Source organism: Hippocampus guttulatus, chromosome 7, assembly GCF_054856545.1.
Source record: "Hippocampus guttulatus isolate MCC_2025c chromosome 7, RoL_Hgut_1.0, whole genome shotgun sequence".
In the NCBI taxonomy this organism is placed as follows: Eukaryota; Metazoa; Chordata; class Actinopteri; order Syngnathiformes; family Syngnathidae; genus Hippocampus; species Hippocampus guttulatus.
The window spans coordinates 12,027,411-12,044,501 of record NC_141267.1 but is presented as its reverse complement, the minus strand read 5'-3'; the positions used below and the strand labels follow the sequence as shown (position 1 = coordinate 12,044,501).

Here is a 17,091-nt window from a genome sequence, read left to right as displayed (position 1 = left end):
GAATACTGTATCATCTTTGAACCGCTATAAGGGTTAAATGAATGGATACATTATAAAGAAAACAACATAAATGTCTACATGTCTAAAATTTAATAAAATACAGTACTACACAGAATTGTACAAATGCGTTGAGCAGCATAATTTAAATTTGATATTAAATCTCATTCACAAGTTAATACAGTACACCATCTAATGAGCGCTATCAAATATTCTGCATGACTGAGATAATGAGTTCTTAAATTAACGTGTTTACAACTGTGGTCGTGATAGTAGTGTACAACTGGTATGTTTCGAACGTTCCCTTGTACAGTGACAAAGCAGAGTCTCGATATGATGAATGACCATCATCATATTTTACTCTCATCATTAAATGATGTATGATGTAGTGCAGAAAATTACAACCACTTGAATGAACATGTAAAATCACAAACACTGACAGTGTGAGCGCTATTGTCCGTGGATCATTTCTGTGACAGCTCTTGCATTATAAATTAGTACCTAATATTGAGGCAGTTGCTGCATGACAGAGAAACCACAAACAAACAATGGGGACATTTAATAAACCGTCTAAGTACGATGTCGCCTGACATTGCCGCTACAGTGGAAGTACTGTACAGTGTTGTCACTACACTGACAACAAAGATCAACCCTTACAACTCGGGTGACTTCCTTGCAACACAGATTCATTGCACAACACAACATGTAATCGGTCACTGCACATGCTTTACGTCTTGTTCAACGCTTGGATATGTTGGCCAGGATCAGTCACTAACTGGCGCGGGACCTCCAATCAACTCTGACGTGCTGAGCAACGGATCCGGGCACTCGCTTCGCTTGGCCTCGAGCCACCATGTTTTCATCTCACCTTTGCCCTGGTGAAATCGAAAATGTGACAAATTCAGAGAGGATGAGAAGTCCGCAGAAGAAACATCTGTCCCTCTGAATTTTAAATAAAGCAATTCTCTTAATGGACGAGGGAGGGAAAGGGGTGGGGGCTGGGGGGACAGCCAGCAGCAGCTGAGGCCATGGTTAAGCGAAATGCATTAAAGTTTGTGGAAAAGACCCCTCCCCACAAAGATCACATGAACAACACCCCAACGCCGCTCTGAGATCAGGAGTGTAGGAGATGATTCAATGGGAAGGACACACCCAATATTTAATATCTCCTTTGAGGGAAAGTTTGAATTAGAGTTACTTTCTCTCCTCCGCACCACAGACATGATATACATTGGATATAAGAAGTCAACACGCCCATGCTCAAATGATAGGTTTTTTTTGTGGGGGGGGGGGGGGGGGGTTCTTTTCTGAAATTCAAACCTCAATTGCAATGAAGTTGGGATGTAGTGTAAAATGTACATAAAAACAAAGTACCGGTACAATGATTTGCAAATTATTTTCAACCTATATATAAACATATATGCATATATATGACACAAACATAATACATGTAATGTTCAGACTGTGAAACCTTATTGTGATTTTTGGGGGGGCGGGAAATATTCACTCATTTTGAAACTGAGAGAAGCATTTACGAACAAGGCAGCTTCAGATATTTAAAAGCAAAGCGGAGAAAATAAAAGTAGCTTACCAAACCTATGAAAAGACTGAAGATTATCAGCATTTAAACACCTTAGCAAATGATATAACGACATTTAAAAGTAAAGAAATAAAAAGGTAGCTTTCTAAAATAACTGAAAAACCAAACAGTGAAATTGATTTAAAATGCTTTGAATGGCATTTATCAAAGGCATGGGGAAAAACAAGCATAGTTTTGATTCTGGATTTAAAGTTTTAATTTAATTAGATTTTTTTTTAACATTTCAAGTAGACCTTACTTGCTTATATACTTGAAAATCTAATCAGCATTAGAAAGCATTTTCAAGACTTTCAAGCAACTGTATATACCTTCACATTTAGTGTCCCTCTGCAGGTTAGAATGTATCCTCTCAACATGTGAAGAAGGTCAGCTGTGGCCCCACTCACTTGGATCTTCAAGGCTTTCCAGATGGCACAAAAAGAAAACATGCATCTATATCTTTGAACATTACAGGTCAATGTTTATCAAAAGGAAGTGACTTTTTAATTGTTTGCATACAAATGGTTGGGTCTCTGGACTGCCTGCCTATCAAGTGTGATATGCGGTACACACGCTTGATTGCTCAGTGTCCATGCAACACATTCACACAGTGTGGTAAACATGTTTTTATTGCCGAGCTCTTTCTCACATTCTGGGCACTTGTTTTGCAAGTAGAAGCTGCAAGTGTGCCTGTTCAATCCCTGATAGCTCCACCTCCGGTCATCACATTGATAAAATCTGTCCTCACTATTGGCCCAGCGGTATGAGGAGGTGGTGTTAAGTTAGAGAAAATATCACGGACAAGAATAGTGTGCTATAAATCTTGACCATGATGGTATACTTTGATGGATACCGTTTTCAAAATGCCTGGGAATGATTTTAAAGTTAAACTATGATTAGCCCTTTCATGCAGCCTGTAATCTGATAACATGGTAAGCTGTCCACTGTCGTAACCACTGTCCTTTCAGATGTGTCCTTTCAGGTGCTTCCCTGATCCATCAATCCTCTTTTATAAAGTAGTTAAAATCTAAAGTGCGCGCATGAAATATATTTTGATCTTCTTCATCCTTCTTTACCTTCACTCGTTGATTCCATTCGTGATGCCGTGTTGACAGTGTCTCCAAAGAGGCAGTAACGAGGCATTTTGGTTCCAACCACACCAGCTACAACAGGTCCTGAAGGGACAAAATATTCCAGGAACACACACGTCGTCTAAATACATACTTGTATGTATTAGCATACAGCGCAGGTAGTAACGTACAAGATAACAAGTACCTGAGTGGATGCCTGCACGTATCTTCAGCTGTGTGTTGGGCTTGTGGGGGATCTTGAACGTGTGGCAAACGCTGACCAGATCCAAGGCCATGCTGGCGATCTCCCCAGCGTGATTGATGCCATTTTCTTGGGGGACCCCTGAGACCACCATGTCTGTGTCGGCCAGCCAATTGTCAGGGATAGTTAAAAAAAAAAAAAAGTTCAAGACAAGAAAATACTTGTTTTTCCTCAAAATGCTGTATTTATGCCTTTCATTAAAGAGACTGGGGTACAGCGGGAGATCATTTGTGTCCCCCAAGCTACACTCACCACTATTGCAGACCATGGGAATAATAATGGCATCGCTATTATCCGGGAGTATAACCCTAAGCAATAAAAGTCAAATGTCATCGTAGGGATGGGTAAAATTAATAACACTGACAATTACTTCATTGTTAATAATTGTTTTTATTGTGTGGAATTGATTCTTAAGGTAAAATTGAGTGCACTACACTTTGTTACTTCAAACAGCTTGTTGAATGTTTGATCGAGTTGTAAAACATTTTTACATATAATATAAATATTGATTGTTACTATTAATAGAATTCTGAAATAACACTTTCGTTCTTGGGGATTTACTGTTGTCCACAAAATTTGCTGTGAAAGTCAATGTTTCCCAAAACTTGATTGAGCTGAATTACCGAGTGTGCATAAAAAATATCTCAGTGGACCACCCAACAAAAATACTGATGTCTTTTCAATTTACTCACATTTTCTTTTTCAACATTATTTGAATTTAGACATCTCGAGTCAAGTATAAAATTGTGCAACCAAATGACAAGCTCATTATTCTTGAGAAGTACACTTCTACACTATTTAGTTTTTTTTTCTCTTGTGACTGGAATACATGTCCATGATTCATCACTTACAAGCGTCGCCAATGGTCTCCACTTTGTAAACGTCGTAATTGTCAATGATGTCGTCAAAGGTGGTGTAGAGCTGGTTGAGGAAGTCCACGACCTGATGGGGCGTGCTGGCCCCCGACAGCTGGGTGAAGCCCACAATGTCACTGTCATGAAGAGTCACTGTCAGACAGCCGCAGTAAGTCGCCTCCAGTTCACCAGTGAAGTGAACAGTTCAAACCAACCTGAAGTAGACAGTAGTGTTGGAGAAGCTCTGAGCCTCTGCGGTTCGACCTTGGCGAAGGTCATCAGCAACCGGCTTTGGTAACATGCCTGCAGAGGAAAGAAATGATGTTGAAACTTGAAGAGTGTCCAGAACACTGACACTTATGTAATGCGTCTGTATGCACGATATTATGTCAGCACTCAACTCCCCTCCGCACCCTGCAAAAAAAAAAAAAAAAAAAAAATCAATTGTGATTTAATGCATTTTTATGACTACATTCAATACATCTTAAAGTGCACTTTTTTTTTTAGGGCATGCCTGCTTTAAAAAAAAATTAATATCAGCCTACATCAGTGAAGGAAAGAGGCAAGCACTAATATTGTTTCCTGGCTTGTTTTGTGAGGTTCTGTTGTTACCTAGTCTCTGAAAATAGTGAGCAATCTTGACCAAAATGCACATGCACAACACTACTTATGTCGACTTCAAACTGTGAAAATATAAAAGCGGTTGGCACAATATTTCAGATTTTATTGACATTAAATATGAGCTCCGAGGAGGAAAAGCCATTATCACCTCCACAAAATTGAAAATATTGTGCTGATTATTTTTATATTTTTACAGGTTGACGTGGACTAGATTAGGAATGTTCAAATGAATTTGGACACAACGAGTTTCATTTCGCGACACTAAAGTGTTGCTGGACTCCAAAGGCAGTCAGTCATTTGTGCCCCGCAGCTAACAGGCTAACACCACTGCCGCTGGCACGGCAGCAATTAGTGTTCGGCGGTCGATACAGTCAAGGTTAGTGGTACGAAATCCGAGGAGCGGATTTCCAGCAGTGAGGCCGACCCTCTACCCAAGCGTGGCCGTTTTGTTGCCAAATTGCTGCATTGGAGACGCAAAAAAGAAATTACTGACTATCTTATAAATATGAGAAAATGTGACAATTTAACACGTGTGACTGACTGTATAACAAGCGATCGGTCTTCTGTTTCTCTTGAAGAAGATCCTGTGTTCTCTCGGCAACTATGGCCTCCAGGTGTTTGCTGTACTTCTCCATCTGCAGAGTGTGAAAATTGATGTCATCATGTCCAGCTGGGTCAGATGGTAAAATGCTGCCCCCCCCACCCCCCTCCAACAATCTACTATTCCACAGTCTACCCTGTGCACAGTGCTAGAGGAAAGGTTACCAGGTTCATCATCATGTCCACGGGGCTGACTTTATGTGGGTTCATCTTGTCCAGCATCTTCTTGACCTGCTCAAATGTGGGCCTTGTGGTGAGGTTTTGAGACCAACACTTCTTGATGAGCTGCAAAAGAGTTACGCAAATGCACCGAGGGTGCCTGTTGTTTTAAAGGACACAGCATTAGGTACACTTGCAAAGTTGATTGCATGTATTTGGCTCCTGATACTTTGACTCAAAGAGCAGCAAAGAAGTGAGGGTACTTAATGAAGCAATTTTTTTCGTGTTGAGCAATGCAATGTGGCAATACCACCACTAGGGCAAATGACGACGCCATCGGTTGGTGCACCCATATGAAAAATGAATTCTGCACAGGTGTGTAGGAACTTTGGTCGGATACAGTTTTTAACCGCACGAACATAAAAGAAAAGATAAGAGAATATAGTATAGACTACCGCAGATGAGTCTATTGTTTTGATTTCAACGTTTGAAAGACACTAAGTTCTTTTTTTTAACTTGACCTCACGGCATGACATATTTGCTCCGAAATTGCTCCGATTATGATGAACCCATGACTGTTTGATCCCACAAACACAATTTCACCATCATCAAGTTTCATCCAATGCTATCAAACAACAATTTCAACCCATAGTGAATGCGTGTTGTAAATTTCTTTCACTGGCGTTATTCTTGAAAACTTGCCACGACAGTACTATTCTGATAAATGATATGATAACAAACCTCACAGTAGTCCTCTTGACTGGGACAGTCCACGTCAGTTTTTCCTGCTTTGAGTTCGGGGAGAGGAGGGCGCCATATGATATCCAGCCTCACTCCTTCCGCCTGATCCTGTTCCCATCAAGAGAACTTCTCGTTACAAAGTCAAGATCAAAGCAAAGCCACAGGTAGAGGGAAGAAAAAAAAATCCAACATACTGAAATGAGGTCAGAGCGAGTGGCAATCTCAACCAGGATCATGGCATAGCTGAGAGGAAAGACAGAAAAGGTACAGTTGAGACCTACATTTTTTTTCCTCATAGATAATAATAGAAATGGAACTACAGTCCTAAGTAATCCACAGTCTAACGATTCCATCATAAACCATCTATGGACAACTTTGCAGTCACATCTTAACATTACTAACTGTCATAAAAAGGGAATTTAAAAAATCCACAGTTTATAATAACCTATAGAAAGAAATTGCTTGAAACAACAAAACAAACATTTGTTGGCATCATTCAAGGTTGATTCGTGACACAGATTCACCTCAAGTGCCATCGATAATAATCACAGAAATGTGAAAACAGTTGAACTCTCTTCTCTGCTATTCTTATGGCAAGAAAGTAGTGAGACTTTGCTACTTTGAAAAGGGGTCTGCTAACTGTTCAGTGAAAATAAATGTCATCTAAATTTGACACACCACTGAGAAGACGTTAAATACGTCGAACACAAACAAAATGTGTACCGGATGAAAAAAATATTTTGTGTCAGTGCAAGGATACAAGCAATCCAATAGACAGTTTGAACATGGGATATGTTCTCCCACCCCATCGGGTAAATTGTCTGACTACACGTATATGTGGTAAAATGTCATGCTTTTGCAACTAATGATGAAAGGACACCATTATTCTGTTCCTTTTTTTTTCTTTCTGGAAGCTGAACATTCAAGTCAACCAAAAGAAACCGTTTATCATTGAGCTTGAAAATGTCATTAACCATAACTACTGAACTAATTTCGAACAGAAAATAATATGACACAAGCACTGGATTCAAGGCTTTAGGACCTGATAGCACGTAAGCCATGCCTGTTTTACCTTCCTGAAACCCCAGAAATGTAAGATTAAATTGAATTACAAAACAGAAAATATTAAAAGCAAAACAAAATCTGACAAACGAACTTCCTCATTCGTCAGGCTCATATTCCGAAATCAAATTTGGCACCCGTAAAGCGATTTTCCAGGAGGGTGGGGGTGGAGGGCATATTCCAATGGCCCACTTTATGCATGTGAAATCTCTGAATTATTTTTTACGGGCTCTTGAAGTGGGTTACAGTCCTACCAAATTTGAGATTTTTTTTTTCTTCATAATGAGTTGGTTCTCTCACACTTTAAAAATCGGTTTCGCTGTTAAAAATCCTTACATGTCTACCACGCTTGACTTACATTAACTTCCTAAGTATGCCGTTCTTCTCGTTACATGTTCACCACTACTCTGTTGCAAGGAAAAGCCACAAATACAAAAACTACACTTGTCTCATACAATATCCTGAATTCAACTTATGCTGTCAAGTGGAGGCAGTAACCTGTAGACGTCTGCTGCCGGCGTCATGGTCGAGCTACTTCCCAGAAGGACCTCTGGAGCAAAGTAGACGTGATTGACTTCGCCGCAAGTGAACCCATTACTCACTACATCAAAGTCCTCCTTTCTGTAGAGTGTAAGACCGTAATCTAGACAGGAAGAAAATGAATTTGGTTATTCTATTGTACCCTGTATTTAGTTTGCTGTTATTTTTACCAGAGATCTTGCAAACCCAGCGATCGTCAATGACACAGTTCCTGGAGTGTAGTCTCCCATGAAACATCTTGTGTTGGTGCAGGTAGGACATCCCACGGGCAATGTCGGTAGCAAAGGACAATCTATGAAACATCGCATTGCATTTGGAGTGTCAAGACCATATATGAAGATTCTACAGATAATTCTCCGTTTCTGCTGTGGTTGTAGTTTATAGTAGGTTATCATACTTGTAATTCAGTTACTTGATGAAGCAACACAAGATGTAGCACAGTTCTACATCACTGCAAATAAACAAATATTTCAACTGCTTTTACCTTTGCGAAGGCGGAATTTTTATCAAGCTCTTTTATTGGATCTAATTAGATTTTGTTGATGCACCTCATCACCCACAACATGTAAACTCCAGTTACATTGTTGGACAAATGAACATGTAATTTTTCTATTGTGAGGGGACCTAAGATGTGACTTTTCCTTACCTAAAGCCCCAGTTGATTGGGACATCATCATTGAGGAGGACATCCGACAGGCTTCCTTTGGGGCAGTGTTCAGTGATGATGCCCACATACGGAACCTCGATGGAGCCCCCGATGAACTTGCAAAGATTTGGATGGTCCAGTTGTCTACAAGGGAAATGACCACCAACTTAGTGAATGAACCGCACAAACACTTTTGTGCGCTGCCAGCAAAAAAAATAAATCAATAAAATCGCAATGTGAATGTGTCACATGTTGTTTCTCTCACCTGACCTCTTTCACCTCCTTCCTGATAGTTTTAGACAGAGCAAAGTGTTTCTTTTGGATGTGTTTGACTGCAACCGTTCTGCCGTCACTAAAAGGAAAATGGTGGGAAAAAACGGGTATTACTTGTCAGTTTTCATAAAATAAAAATGACTCGTATCAGTTGATTTTATATTCCGCTTATCCTCATTTGGGTTGCATCTCGGATGCAGCCTATTCCATTCGGGCGAGCGGCAGCATGCCTAGACAACATATAAACTGACAAATAATTGACAAGTAATACCCGTTTTTTTCCCACCATTTTCCTTTAAGTAACGGCAGAACGGTTGCAGTCAAACACCATGGAATAATTCAAATAATTCAAACACATCCATGGATGTGTTTGACTGCAACCGTTCTGCCGTCACTAAAAGGAAAATGGCGGAGAAAAAAATGGGTATTACTTGTCAATTACTTGTCAGTTTTTATAAAATAAAAATGACTCGTATCAGTTGATTTTATATTCCGCTTATCCTCATTTGGGTTGCATCTCGGATGCAGCCTATTCCATTCGGGCGAGCGGCAGCATGCCTAGACAACATATAAACAAACTACTATTCAAATTCACACCTATGGACAGTTTGGAGACTTCAATTAACTTTACATGCACCTTTTTGTAGTAATGTGGGAGGAAGCCGGACTAGCCGGTGAAAACGCCCGCTAGAGCAGGGTGAAGAAGACGACTCCACACAGGTAGGCTGGAGTTGATATTCAACCCCCGAAACTCAGACCTGTGAGGCAGATGTGTTGAACGTGTCTACTGCTGGGTGTGTTTTCAATTGCTGTTCCAAAATGGCATTAAAAGTAATTAAACCATATTTAATTATCTCTGCCAAGAGCAAAGGTGTGTGGGTGAGAGGTAATGCTTTGATCACCATTTGCTGGTTACAAAAAAATAAATAAATAAAAGAAAGAAAAAATACCCCCCAAAAAGTTTTGGGAATTAAATTTGTCTTTTGGCTTTGTGTCCCAGTTCCCTTGCGTCAGAATGCAAATTATAGAAACCTGTGTTGGCCACATGAGGCCGCCTGCTAGCTAAGATGTTGACTAGGAAACAAACAAGATACAGCAAATTTAATTTCTCTTTTTGTTGTTTGACTCACACTGGAGGGCTTTCCCCCACTTTCAAATTGAGAATGGTTTGGTCCTGCCATTTTATGTTCCACCTAATATTCAATGTGTGTGAGGTAAGTCAGGTTTGACCTAGCTTTATTTGAATGACACCATATTATTTGGCACTGGGAGTAATTTAGTCGTTAATGGTGTGGTGGTACACTCATCTGACTTCGCTGGAGGCAGCGTGGGCCCAGTCTCCACTTGGTGACGATGTTAATATGATAAGGAATGGTTGTTTGTCACGAAAGGTTCACACTGAAAGGTGTACGTTGCACTGAGTGCTATCCTCGTTGTCTTACTAGATGCCAGGCTGGATGAAGCCCTGCTTGAAGAAGGTGTTGACGCCCGTGCATATGGTTATGTCAGTCAACTGACTGACATTGGAAGTGCTCTTCACATGCTGGGGGCTCGTTGTGCTGCCAAAGTCTGTCCCACACACTCTCCCTGCGGCACAAAATCGTCAGATGTTAATTTTATATACGCGCACGCACAAGGGGTTGAACCAGTTGGATGACTAGTTGACTTTACTACTCTTCCAACATGTAAAATTTGAAGTCAGGTATGTTTTCGGTTTCTTGTCTTCTCGTCGGCCATTGCTGGACTGCAACACTCTGTAAAGCAGCGAAATATCCGACCAACATGCAACAGAGTCTTCATACATATGCGTGGGTCCGAGAATACAACCATAAGTTAGTGGTGGATGAGAATAAGGGTTAGCCTCTCAAGCTAAACTATTCCGATCGCTGATAGTATTAAAATATTCAAACCTGCTGTACCATCAGACTGATGGGTAGCAGTGAGGGCAGCTGCCCAACGTGTGACAACAAAAATTGTATTCTTATGACAATGAAGATATCACCTATGTTATATGTTTAGCTTAAAACTTTGTATCATAGACAGGTCGACCTTGACTATTAGGTCTCTGTCCTGAACATCCGCTACTTCAAACAAAGAATGTAGTTTGAAGCTGGGGTCCTATCTCCCCTTGAGTGATTAACAGCCCTCCAAGTGTTTTCTTTTGCGTCTCCCACCTTGGGAAAGTTCCTGAAGGCTGTCAAGGTCCCTAGAGGAGGAACTCTTGTCTCGGGATATGGTCTGTACTTTGTCAGAATGCCAAGATTGAACTACATTGACCTTTCTTTGTTTCTGATTTTTACATAAGGGGAAGGACTGCCCGCCCCTAAATTAATATAATTAACATACTATGCCTATATGTACGTGTGACTGTAGTTGCTCGGGGCTTCCTGATGAAATCTGAGACTCACAGGAGCCCGAATCGATTCGTGTTGTGCCCTGAACGTTCAGTAAAACATCTTGCAAGAACTTCTCCATTTCCAGCCTCTGACTTTTGCACATCAACTCAGCCCGAATCAAACGAACACGCGGAGGACCTGGGGAAGTGGAGAACGGTCAAGGGATCCCGCCGTGTCGACAACAACACACTTCCCCCTGTTTGATCATCCTCCAACAACAACAAGCACTCACTTTGCAACCGTTATTTTGCTTCACGACACTGTGACTTAACAGTACCGGTAGCAAGATCACTCGCAACATGTGCGAGTCTGTATTGAAATACAAAAAAAATGAAATTGAATATTGGAACTGAATTATTTTTTTTTTTTTTGAGCCTGGCTACAATGTCACGTCTCGCAAGCTGTGCAATGCAAAACAGGAGAAGATTGGCCGGTTTGCTGAAAGAAAAGAATGCACAGGGCTCCCGGTAATTGCAACAACTATATTTCATATCATGGTGAGTTGTATTTTTAATCATTTCTTTTTCTTTGTTTCTATGCCTTCAAAATATGGACCAATCTATGGCCCAAAAAATGTTGGAGACCACTGTGCTGATAAAATGTCAGTGGTGCCATGGAATAATCGATTCTGACTACAAAACATCATCTCTTGTTCAACCCCTAGTCCATAAAATCATTCATTTCATATAGTTTTTCATATTTTTACCAAAAGTGATACTCTTATAGTCAATGATCCAGCTTTCATCCCAAAGCATCTTCTGTTTCTGGTACTGAAGCCACTGCAGGGAAGGGAAGGAAGACAAATATTTAGCCCCTTGCAAATCTGTGTGGAACCATTTGTGTGGGGTGAGGCTCACGCACACACACATACACACTCACACACACACACGCACTCACCACCATGGTTAGGATGAATCCAGCACTGAAAAGTGCGACGGGGAGGCCGATGGACACCTTGATGGCCATGGACATGGGGCAGATGCCGCAGTCGGCAGGACAGTTGAGGCAGTTCTCCTCCCCCTCACAGACATCGTCCCCACATACTGGAACATTCCAGACACATAGAAATCAATGAACAAGCTGAATCATCTGTATTATTACTAAATTTAATTACTCAACTGCGAGGCCAAGGGTTCCTTATATTCCTGTCGCCTTTCATTTCGTTTTATTTTAAAGAATGAAATGAATGAATAAAAGCCTTCCCTTTTGTGTAAATATGATTTTATCTAGTCGTGGCTGCAATGCAGAAATATGAGCAAATGCGGAGCACCATGCGGACTGACCTTGAGCACTGACAACAAGCACTTTGGATTCCAGTGCCGCGTGCATTTGTCCGATTTTGATATGGGCAATAACTGAAGTGACACCGACATGGATCAACACCACCTGCATAGAAATCGTGTCAATGTCGCATTTTTCTTTGATATAGTGGACTCCCACATACTCGTGGATTTGCATATTCATAGATTTTTATTTTATTTAAAAAAATATATACTGTATGTATTATCTCTCCATATGTTATGTGTACAACTTAGCAATAACTAAAAGTGTTTTTAACTGAACATTACACTTTATTATCCACATCCATGAAAGTACTAATTACAACCTGCTGCCATCTGCTGTCAGGAGTGAAACATGTGAATGTGTGTCTTTATCCCTTTTATGGGTACAAATATTGTTCAAAACTAAATATGAAAGAATTGCTTCTTATTAGATTTCTCTTGATCCATATTCAGAAAAAGTGTCTGCATAAGGGTCCATCCGTTTTCGACAGCACTTGTTCAAACTCTGGTCACGGGTGAGCTGCAGCTTATCGCAGTTGACTCTGGGCAAGAGGTGGGAACCTGGACCTGGACTGGTTGACAGACAATTGCTGGTGTCATATTGACAAATAACAATTCACGGTCATATTTAAACCTAAAGAAAACTGAGCCTTCAATGAACCTAACCGGCATACATTTGGAATGTGGGAGGAAGGACCCTTACAAAACTGCACACGGCATGGCGAGAGCGGAGATTCCACCATAAGATCATCGTACTGCCTTCTGAGAGGGTCTTCAAATATCATTCAAAAATAATTCAAGCACGATCCCCAAAACAGCCATGTATGCTCACCTTTGAGGTCCAGTATTTCTGGCTCATTTTGCCTGCTTTGGACACTGTATGAGTGACTATTTTGCCATCATCGGGAATCCACGGGCCGCAGATACCGCCTTGTTTCTGTAAAGCAACACCTCTCCCTTCTATCAGTTTTATTGAACAGTATTTATTTTACATTTTCAATTCCATTTTCTGATCAATGTTTTCGTAACTGTGCTGCCCTTGACAGATCAGATCTGAAATTAGCGCACGTGTGTAATACTTTGAAAAGGGACAACTTGGTACTACTGGATGAAACTGCATTGCGCAACACTCACCATGAGGCCCAGAGGACACGAGTGGATGTTGGCGTGGTACACGCAACAGTTGAGTTCATTGGCGTTGTTCCAGTTGGATGGGCACTCGTGATCATGGCAGAATCGCTTCGCCTCTGCAGCGTCACTAGATGCAAAAGGGAGTATGAATACGAGTAGTGTCAATCCTTGGGCTACGTTCTTTTTAACTATAATCTTACAACACCAACCAGGAATTATTACGAACCCTCACAACGAAAACAAAATGCAATGTGGATTAACAGGATTGCTTTTTTTCTTTTTCCTGGTCACCTCTTTGGCTGAATATTTGTAGATGGCACAGTGAGCGTCAAAACTGGTTTATCTTGATTTCCATGCCAGTGCCAGTGCAAACCTCATTTTGTGTGCTTGGGAATTTGGCAGATCGCTCTAAGCCTTGGTGGGCAGTCTGGCGTAAGAAGGGCCTTTACTTTGACATCTGCCAAGCACACCTGACATTCTGGTGACTGGAAATCGGCTAAACCTGACACCTGCTGGAAGCACGTCCAACTACTGGTGCGGGTAGTGTAACACGATGTCAGTGAATTTGATCAAGGTGCAGAAAGACAGATTTTGTGCTATGTGGACATTTGTCATGGATGTAGACAGCAACATTCAAGGAACCTTCGGAATCCTTGCAGAAATCAATTTATATTATTTTTTAAAATTATATTTATATTTAATTTACAGAAAGGACTATTACCATCATCCCAGCTGTCTTCGGGCAGTCGGCGGGGGAAACCGTGAACCGGTTGCCAGCCAATCGCAGGGCGCACAGAAACGAACAACCATTCGCGCTCACACTCACACCAAGGGACAATTTGGAGTGTTCAATCAGCCTGTCAATCAACCATCCACGCTCACATTCACACCTAGGGACAATTTAGAGCGTTCAATCAGCCTGCCATGCATGTTTTTGGAATGTGGGAGGAAACCGGAGGACCCGGAGAAAACCCACGCAGGCCCGTGGAGAACATGCAACGTCCACACAGGAAGGCCGGAGCTGGAACTGAACCCGGTGGTACCTCTGCATTGTGAAGTCGAGGTGCTAACCACTCGACTACGGGCACACTTCTTTTTACACTTATCATAATATTAATAAGCATGACCTGCCATGGCAATCACTTTCAAGTTACACCAAAGTTATTTTGGTTAATTTAAGTTCCTGTATTTACAATAAATCCTTTGAGAAGAGCCCCAAATCCATGAGCTTTGCGATGTGCATTTGTGCGTGTGTGCATGAATGCATGCATGCATGCATGTGAACAATCAGGGCACGGCAGACATTCAAGATTCCGGATGTTTATGAAACTCACTCACCTGAACTGGAAAATCTTGTTACGGACAGCGTAGTCATAGAAGGAATCTGAGGCCGTGACGGTGTATGAAACATTGAATTCCTCCCCGTCGGTGACTTTCTCCGGGGGGCGCTGCACCCAAGCCATCTCCAGACCTGCGCCGACAACAACACATATGCGTGTGACAAATGCCCCCCCCCCCCATTTACATTTCATTAAGCCTATTCACTGAATTCAAATTCTTTCTATAGTGTGCAGCTTTGCACTTGTAACCCTTCTCAGATGCCATATTTGGAGGAACTCTGCACCCAAGTCAATGCGTGAACCACATGCAGTACAAAGGATGATGTACAAGAGTTTTATGGATGGAGCTGTTTCATCCATCCATCCATTTTCCAAACCGCTTGATCCTCATTAGGGTCGCGGGGGGTGCTGGAGCCTATCCCAGCTGTCTTCGGGCAGTAGGCGGGGGACACCCTGAATCGGTTGCCAGCCAATCGCAGGGCACACAGAGACGAACAACCATCCACGCTCACATTCACACCTAGGGACAATTTAGAGCGTTCAATCAGCCTGCCATGCATGTTTTTGGAATGTGGGAGGAAACCGGAGTACCCAGAGAAAACCCACGCAGGCCCGGGGAGAACATGCAAACTCCACACAGGGAGGCCGGAGCTGGAATTGAACCCGGTACCTCTGCACTGTGAAGTCGACGTGCTAACCACTGGACTACCGGGCCGCCCGGATGGAGCTGTTTCGAGTTATTTTATTCTTATTTTTTTAAGTTGGTACACCACTTCCGCAGATGTAAAGACATAATTACAGTAAATATTTGAATGAATATATAAGCATGTACGGTATATGAATTCTGGTTAGCAACAAGTGGTCTTCATGTAGTTGAATAAAATGAAAGAGTAGAATGACAAAATACATTTTTAAAGCAAGCAAAGCAAACAGAAAAGCCAAAATGTGAAAAAAAATGTTTTTGGGGGAAAAATACAATTTTGAGATTGTTGATGATGTTGTAGTAGCCTGTTAAGAATGTCATTTTTTTCATCTTACCAGCTAGCCATTACAAGGTAACGTGTTAAAAACGCGAATGAGGATTATTCTCGATCAAAACTCTATTTCTAACCGGTACAAACGGAGCCACCTGTCGTACAATAACTACAGTTGCACCCAAAATTATTTACAAAGGTTAAAAAAAAAAAGCTCACCACACCATATAAGTGGCAACTACTTTCAAAAGAGAATACACATTCAGCAAATTATTTAAAGTGAGCTTTGAAACATTTTGAGTGCAACTGGATGTCACTGTTACAAAACACCAAACAAACAAAAACGGGTCATTAATAACACATACCACCACAGCTTATCATGTTGTAATCATTTGGATTGTTGCTGGGCCAGCAATCATACTCCGTGTTGTCCAGATCATGCCAGCAATGAACACCCTGCACAAATAATTTTATACAAGGGTATGTGCAGTATGTATGTCAGCAGGAGACAGCAAGACATTATTATGCGTTTTTGTTGCCCTTCAGAGGGCAAGGAACCATATTTGGTTATTTAAATAAAAAATGGAGGTAATAGAACCACGGGAGGCAATGTTCCACACAACTCATTTAGTTCAGGGTCCCACGAGGAGCTGAAGTTTATCCTTGCAGCCATTGGTCAAAAAGCAGTTTACACCTTGGACTGGTCATCAGTCATGGGATACATGACAGAGACAGTTCCCCCATACACACTGTCAACGAGTCGGCGTTCGACCCAGGTTGAATGCTCAAATGTATTTATTCCCCCCCTTCAAAGTTCATCACACCGAAGTCACCAAGAGTGAACTCGATGAATGACCTGCACACTGCAAACACACTATGCCTATGAAATCATATTACACGAACAACCTTGCTCTAATTTCAATTTTTTTTTCTCCCTGAGACCACAAATCCTGCAGAGTGACGACTCACCAAAGAGAAAGTCAGGAAGAAGGATGCTGCTGTCCACAGAGCCATGACCAAGTCTGCAATTTCTAGAGCTGACTGAAGGGCACCTCACATGCACCTCACATGCGTCAGGGGCATGTGGTCGGGGCAAGCAGGGGAGGCTCCTGTCACTGACATCTCCACCCACCTGGCAGGGAGGGGGGGAGGGGGCACCATCTTTTCCAAGATAGAAGTGGTGCGCAGTGACCATCAGGAACTGGTCCAGCCGCAAGATGTGCCTAAGATAATGGTCAACTCACACTCCTTTTTGAGGTCCAGAGAGCACCCGGGGCTCTCCCAATGACAGCATCAAATTGAGCTTTTTAAAATTCTTTTTTCATTAAGCTTTCTCAGGTGTAGGGTTCACCTATTTCTACAAAAATTGGGAGATATATGCAACAGCCCATCAACTACAAAAAAAAACAGTATGGAGTTTTTTTGCTAAACTGAAAAAGTATGGGCTAAAATATTTTGGATGATTTATTTTATATTTAAGTGTCTCATCAGTCATTAAACTCCCCACACGTCACTAGCGGCCGGACAGGCATGACCTTCTCCACCCGCACCCACTCCTATCAC

General features: G+C 41.7%; 1 protein-coding gene across 2 annotated transcripts; it reads right to left on the bottom strand.

The window, feature by feature from the left end:
• Positions 1 to 71: 71 nt before the first annotated feature.
• Positions 72 to 16,911, bottom strand: LOC147202255 (atrial natriuretic peptide receptor 2-like). 2 transcript variants are annotated; one of them, XM_086116242.1, is made up of 23 exons: positions 16,498 to 16,650; positions 15,894 to 15,984; positions 14,553 to 14,685; positions 13,218 to 13,341; positions 12,916 to 13,020; positions 12,084 to 12,186; positions 11,698 to 11,843; positions 11,507 to 11,579; positions 9,847 to 9,991; positions 8,397 to 8,483; positions 8,132 to 8,275; positions 7,656 to 7,777; positions 7,444 to 7,588; positions 6,078 to 6,126; positions 5,884 to 5,991; positions 5,149 to 5,268; positions 4,925 to 5,018; positions 3,978 to 4,065; positions 3,760 to 3,899; positions 2,852 to 3,004; positions 2,653 to 2,751; positions 1,906 to 1,997; positions 72 to 872 (listed from the first exon to the last, which is right to left on the bottom strand). In XM_086116242.1, exons 1-23 carry the CDS (start codon positions 16,540 to 16,542, stop codon positions 762 to 764), a joined length of 2,517 nt encoding a protein of 838 aa, XP_085972368.1. In that variant the 5' UTR covers positions 16,543 to 16,650; the 3' UTR covers positions 72 to 761. The 2 variants fall into 2 exon arrangements, 1 of the variants encoding a protein (XP_085972368.1); XR_015101429.1 differs by lacking the exon at positions 72 to 872 and adding an exon at positions 3,161 to 3,216 and having other exon boundaries at positions 1,951 to 1,997; positions 16,498 to 16,911.
• Positions 16,912 to 17,091: the final 180 nt, after the last annotated feature.

What these genes read in the sequence shown, in the direction of transcription:
- LOC147202255 (XM_086116242.1), bottom strand. Translation starts at nt 16,542, where the DNA reads ATGGCTCTGTGGACAGCAGCATCCTTCTTCCTGACTTTCTCTTTG. An exon ending in AAGGAGGTGAAAGAGGTCAG is followed by an intron (nt 8,276 to 8,396) that starts GTGAGAGAAACA and finishes TTTCCCTTGTAG; the next exon opens with ACAACTGGACCATCCAAATC. An exon ending in CTCGCTCTGACCTCATTTCA is followed by an intron (nt 5,992 to 6,077) that starts GTATGTTGGATT and finishes TGATGGGAACAG; the next exon opens with GATCAGGCGGAAGGAGTGAG.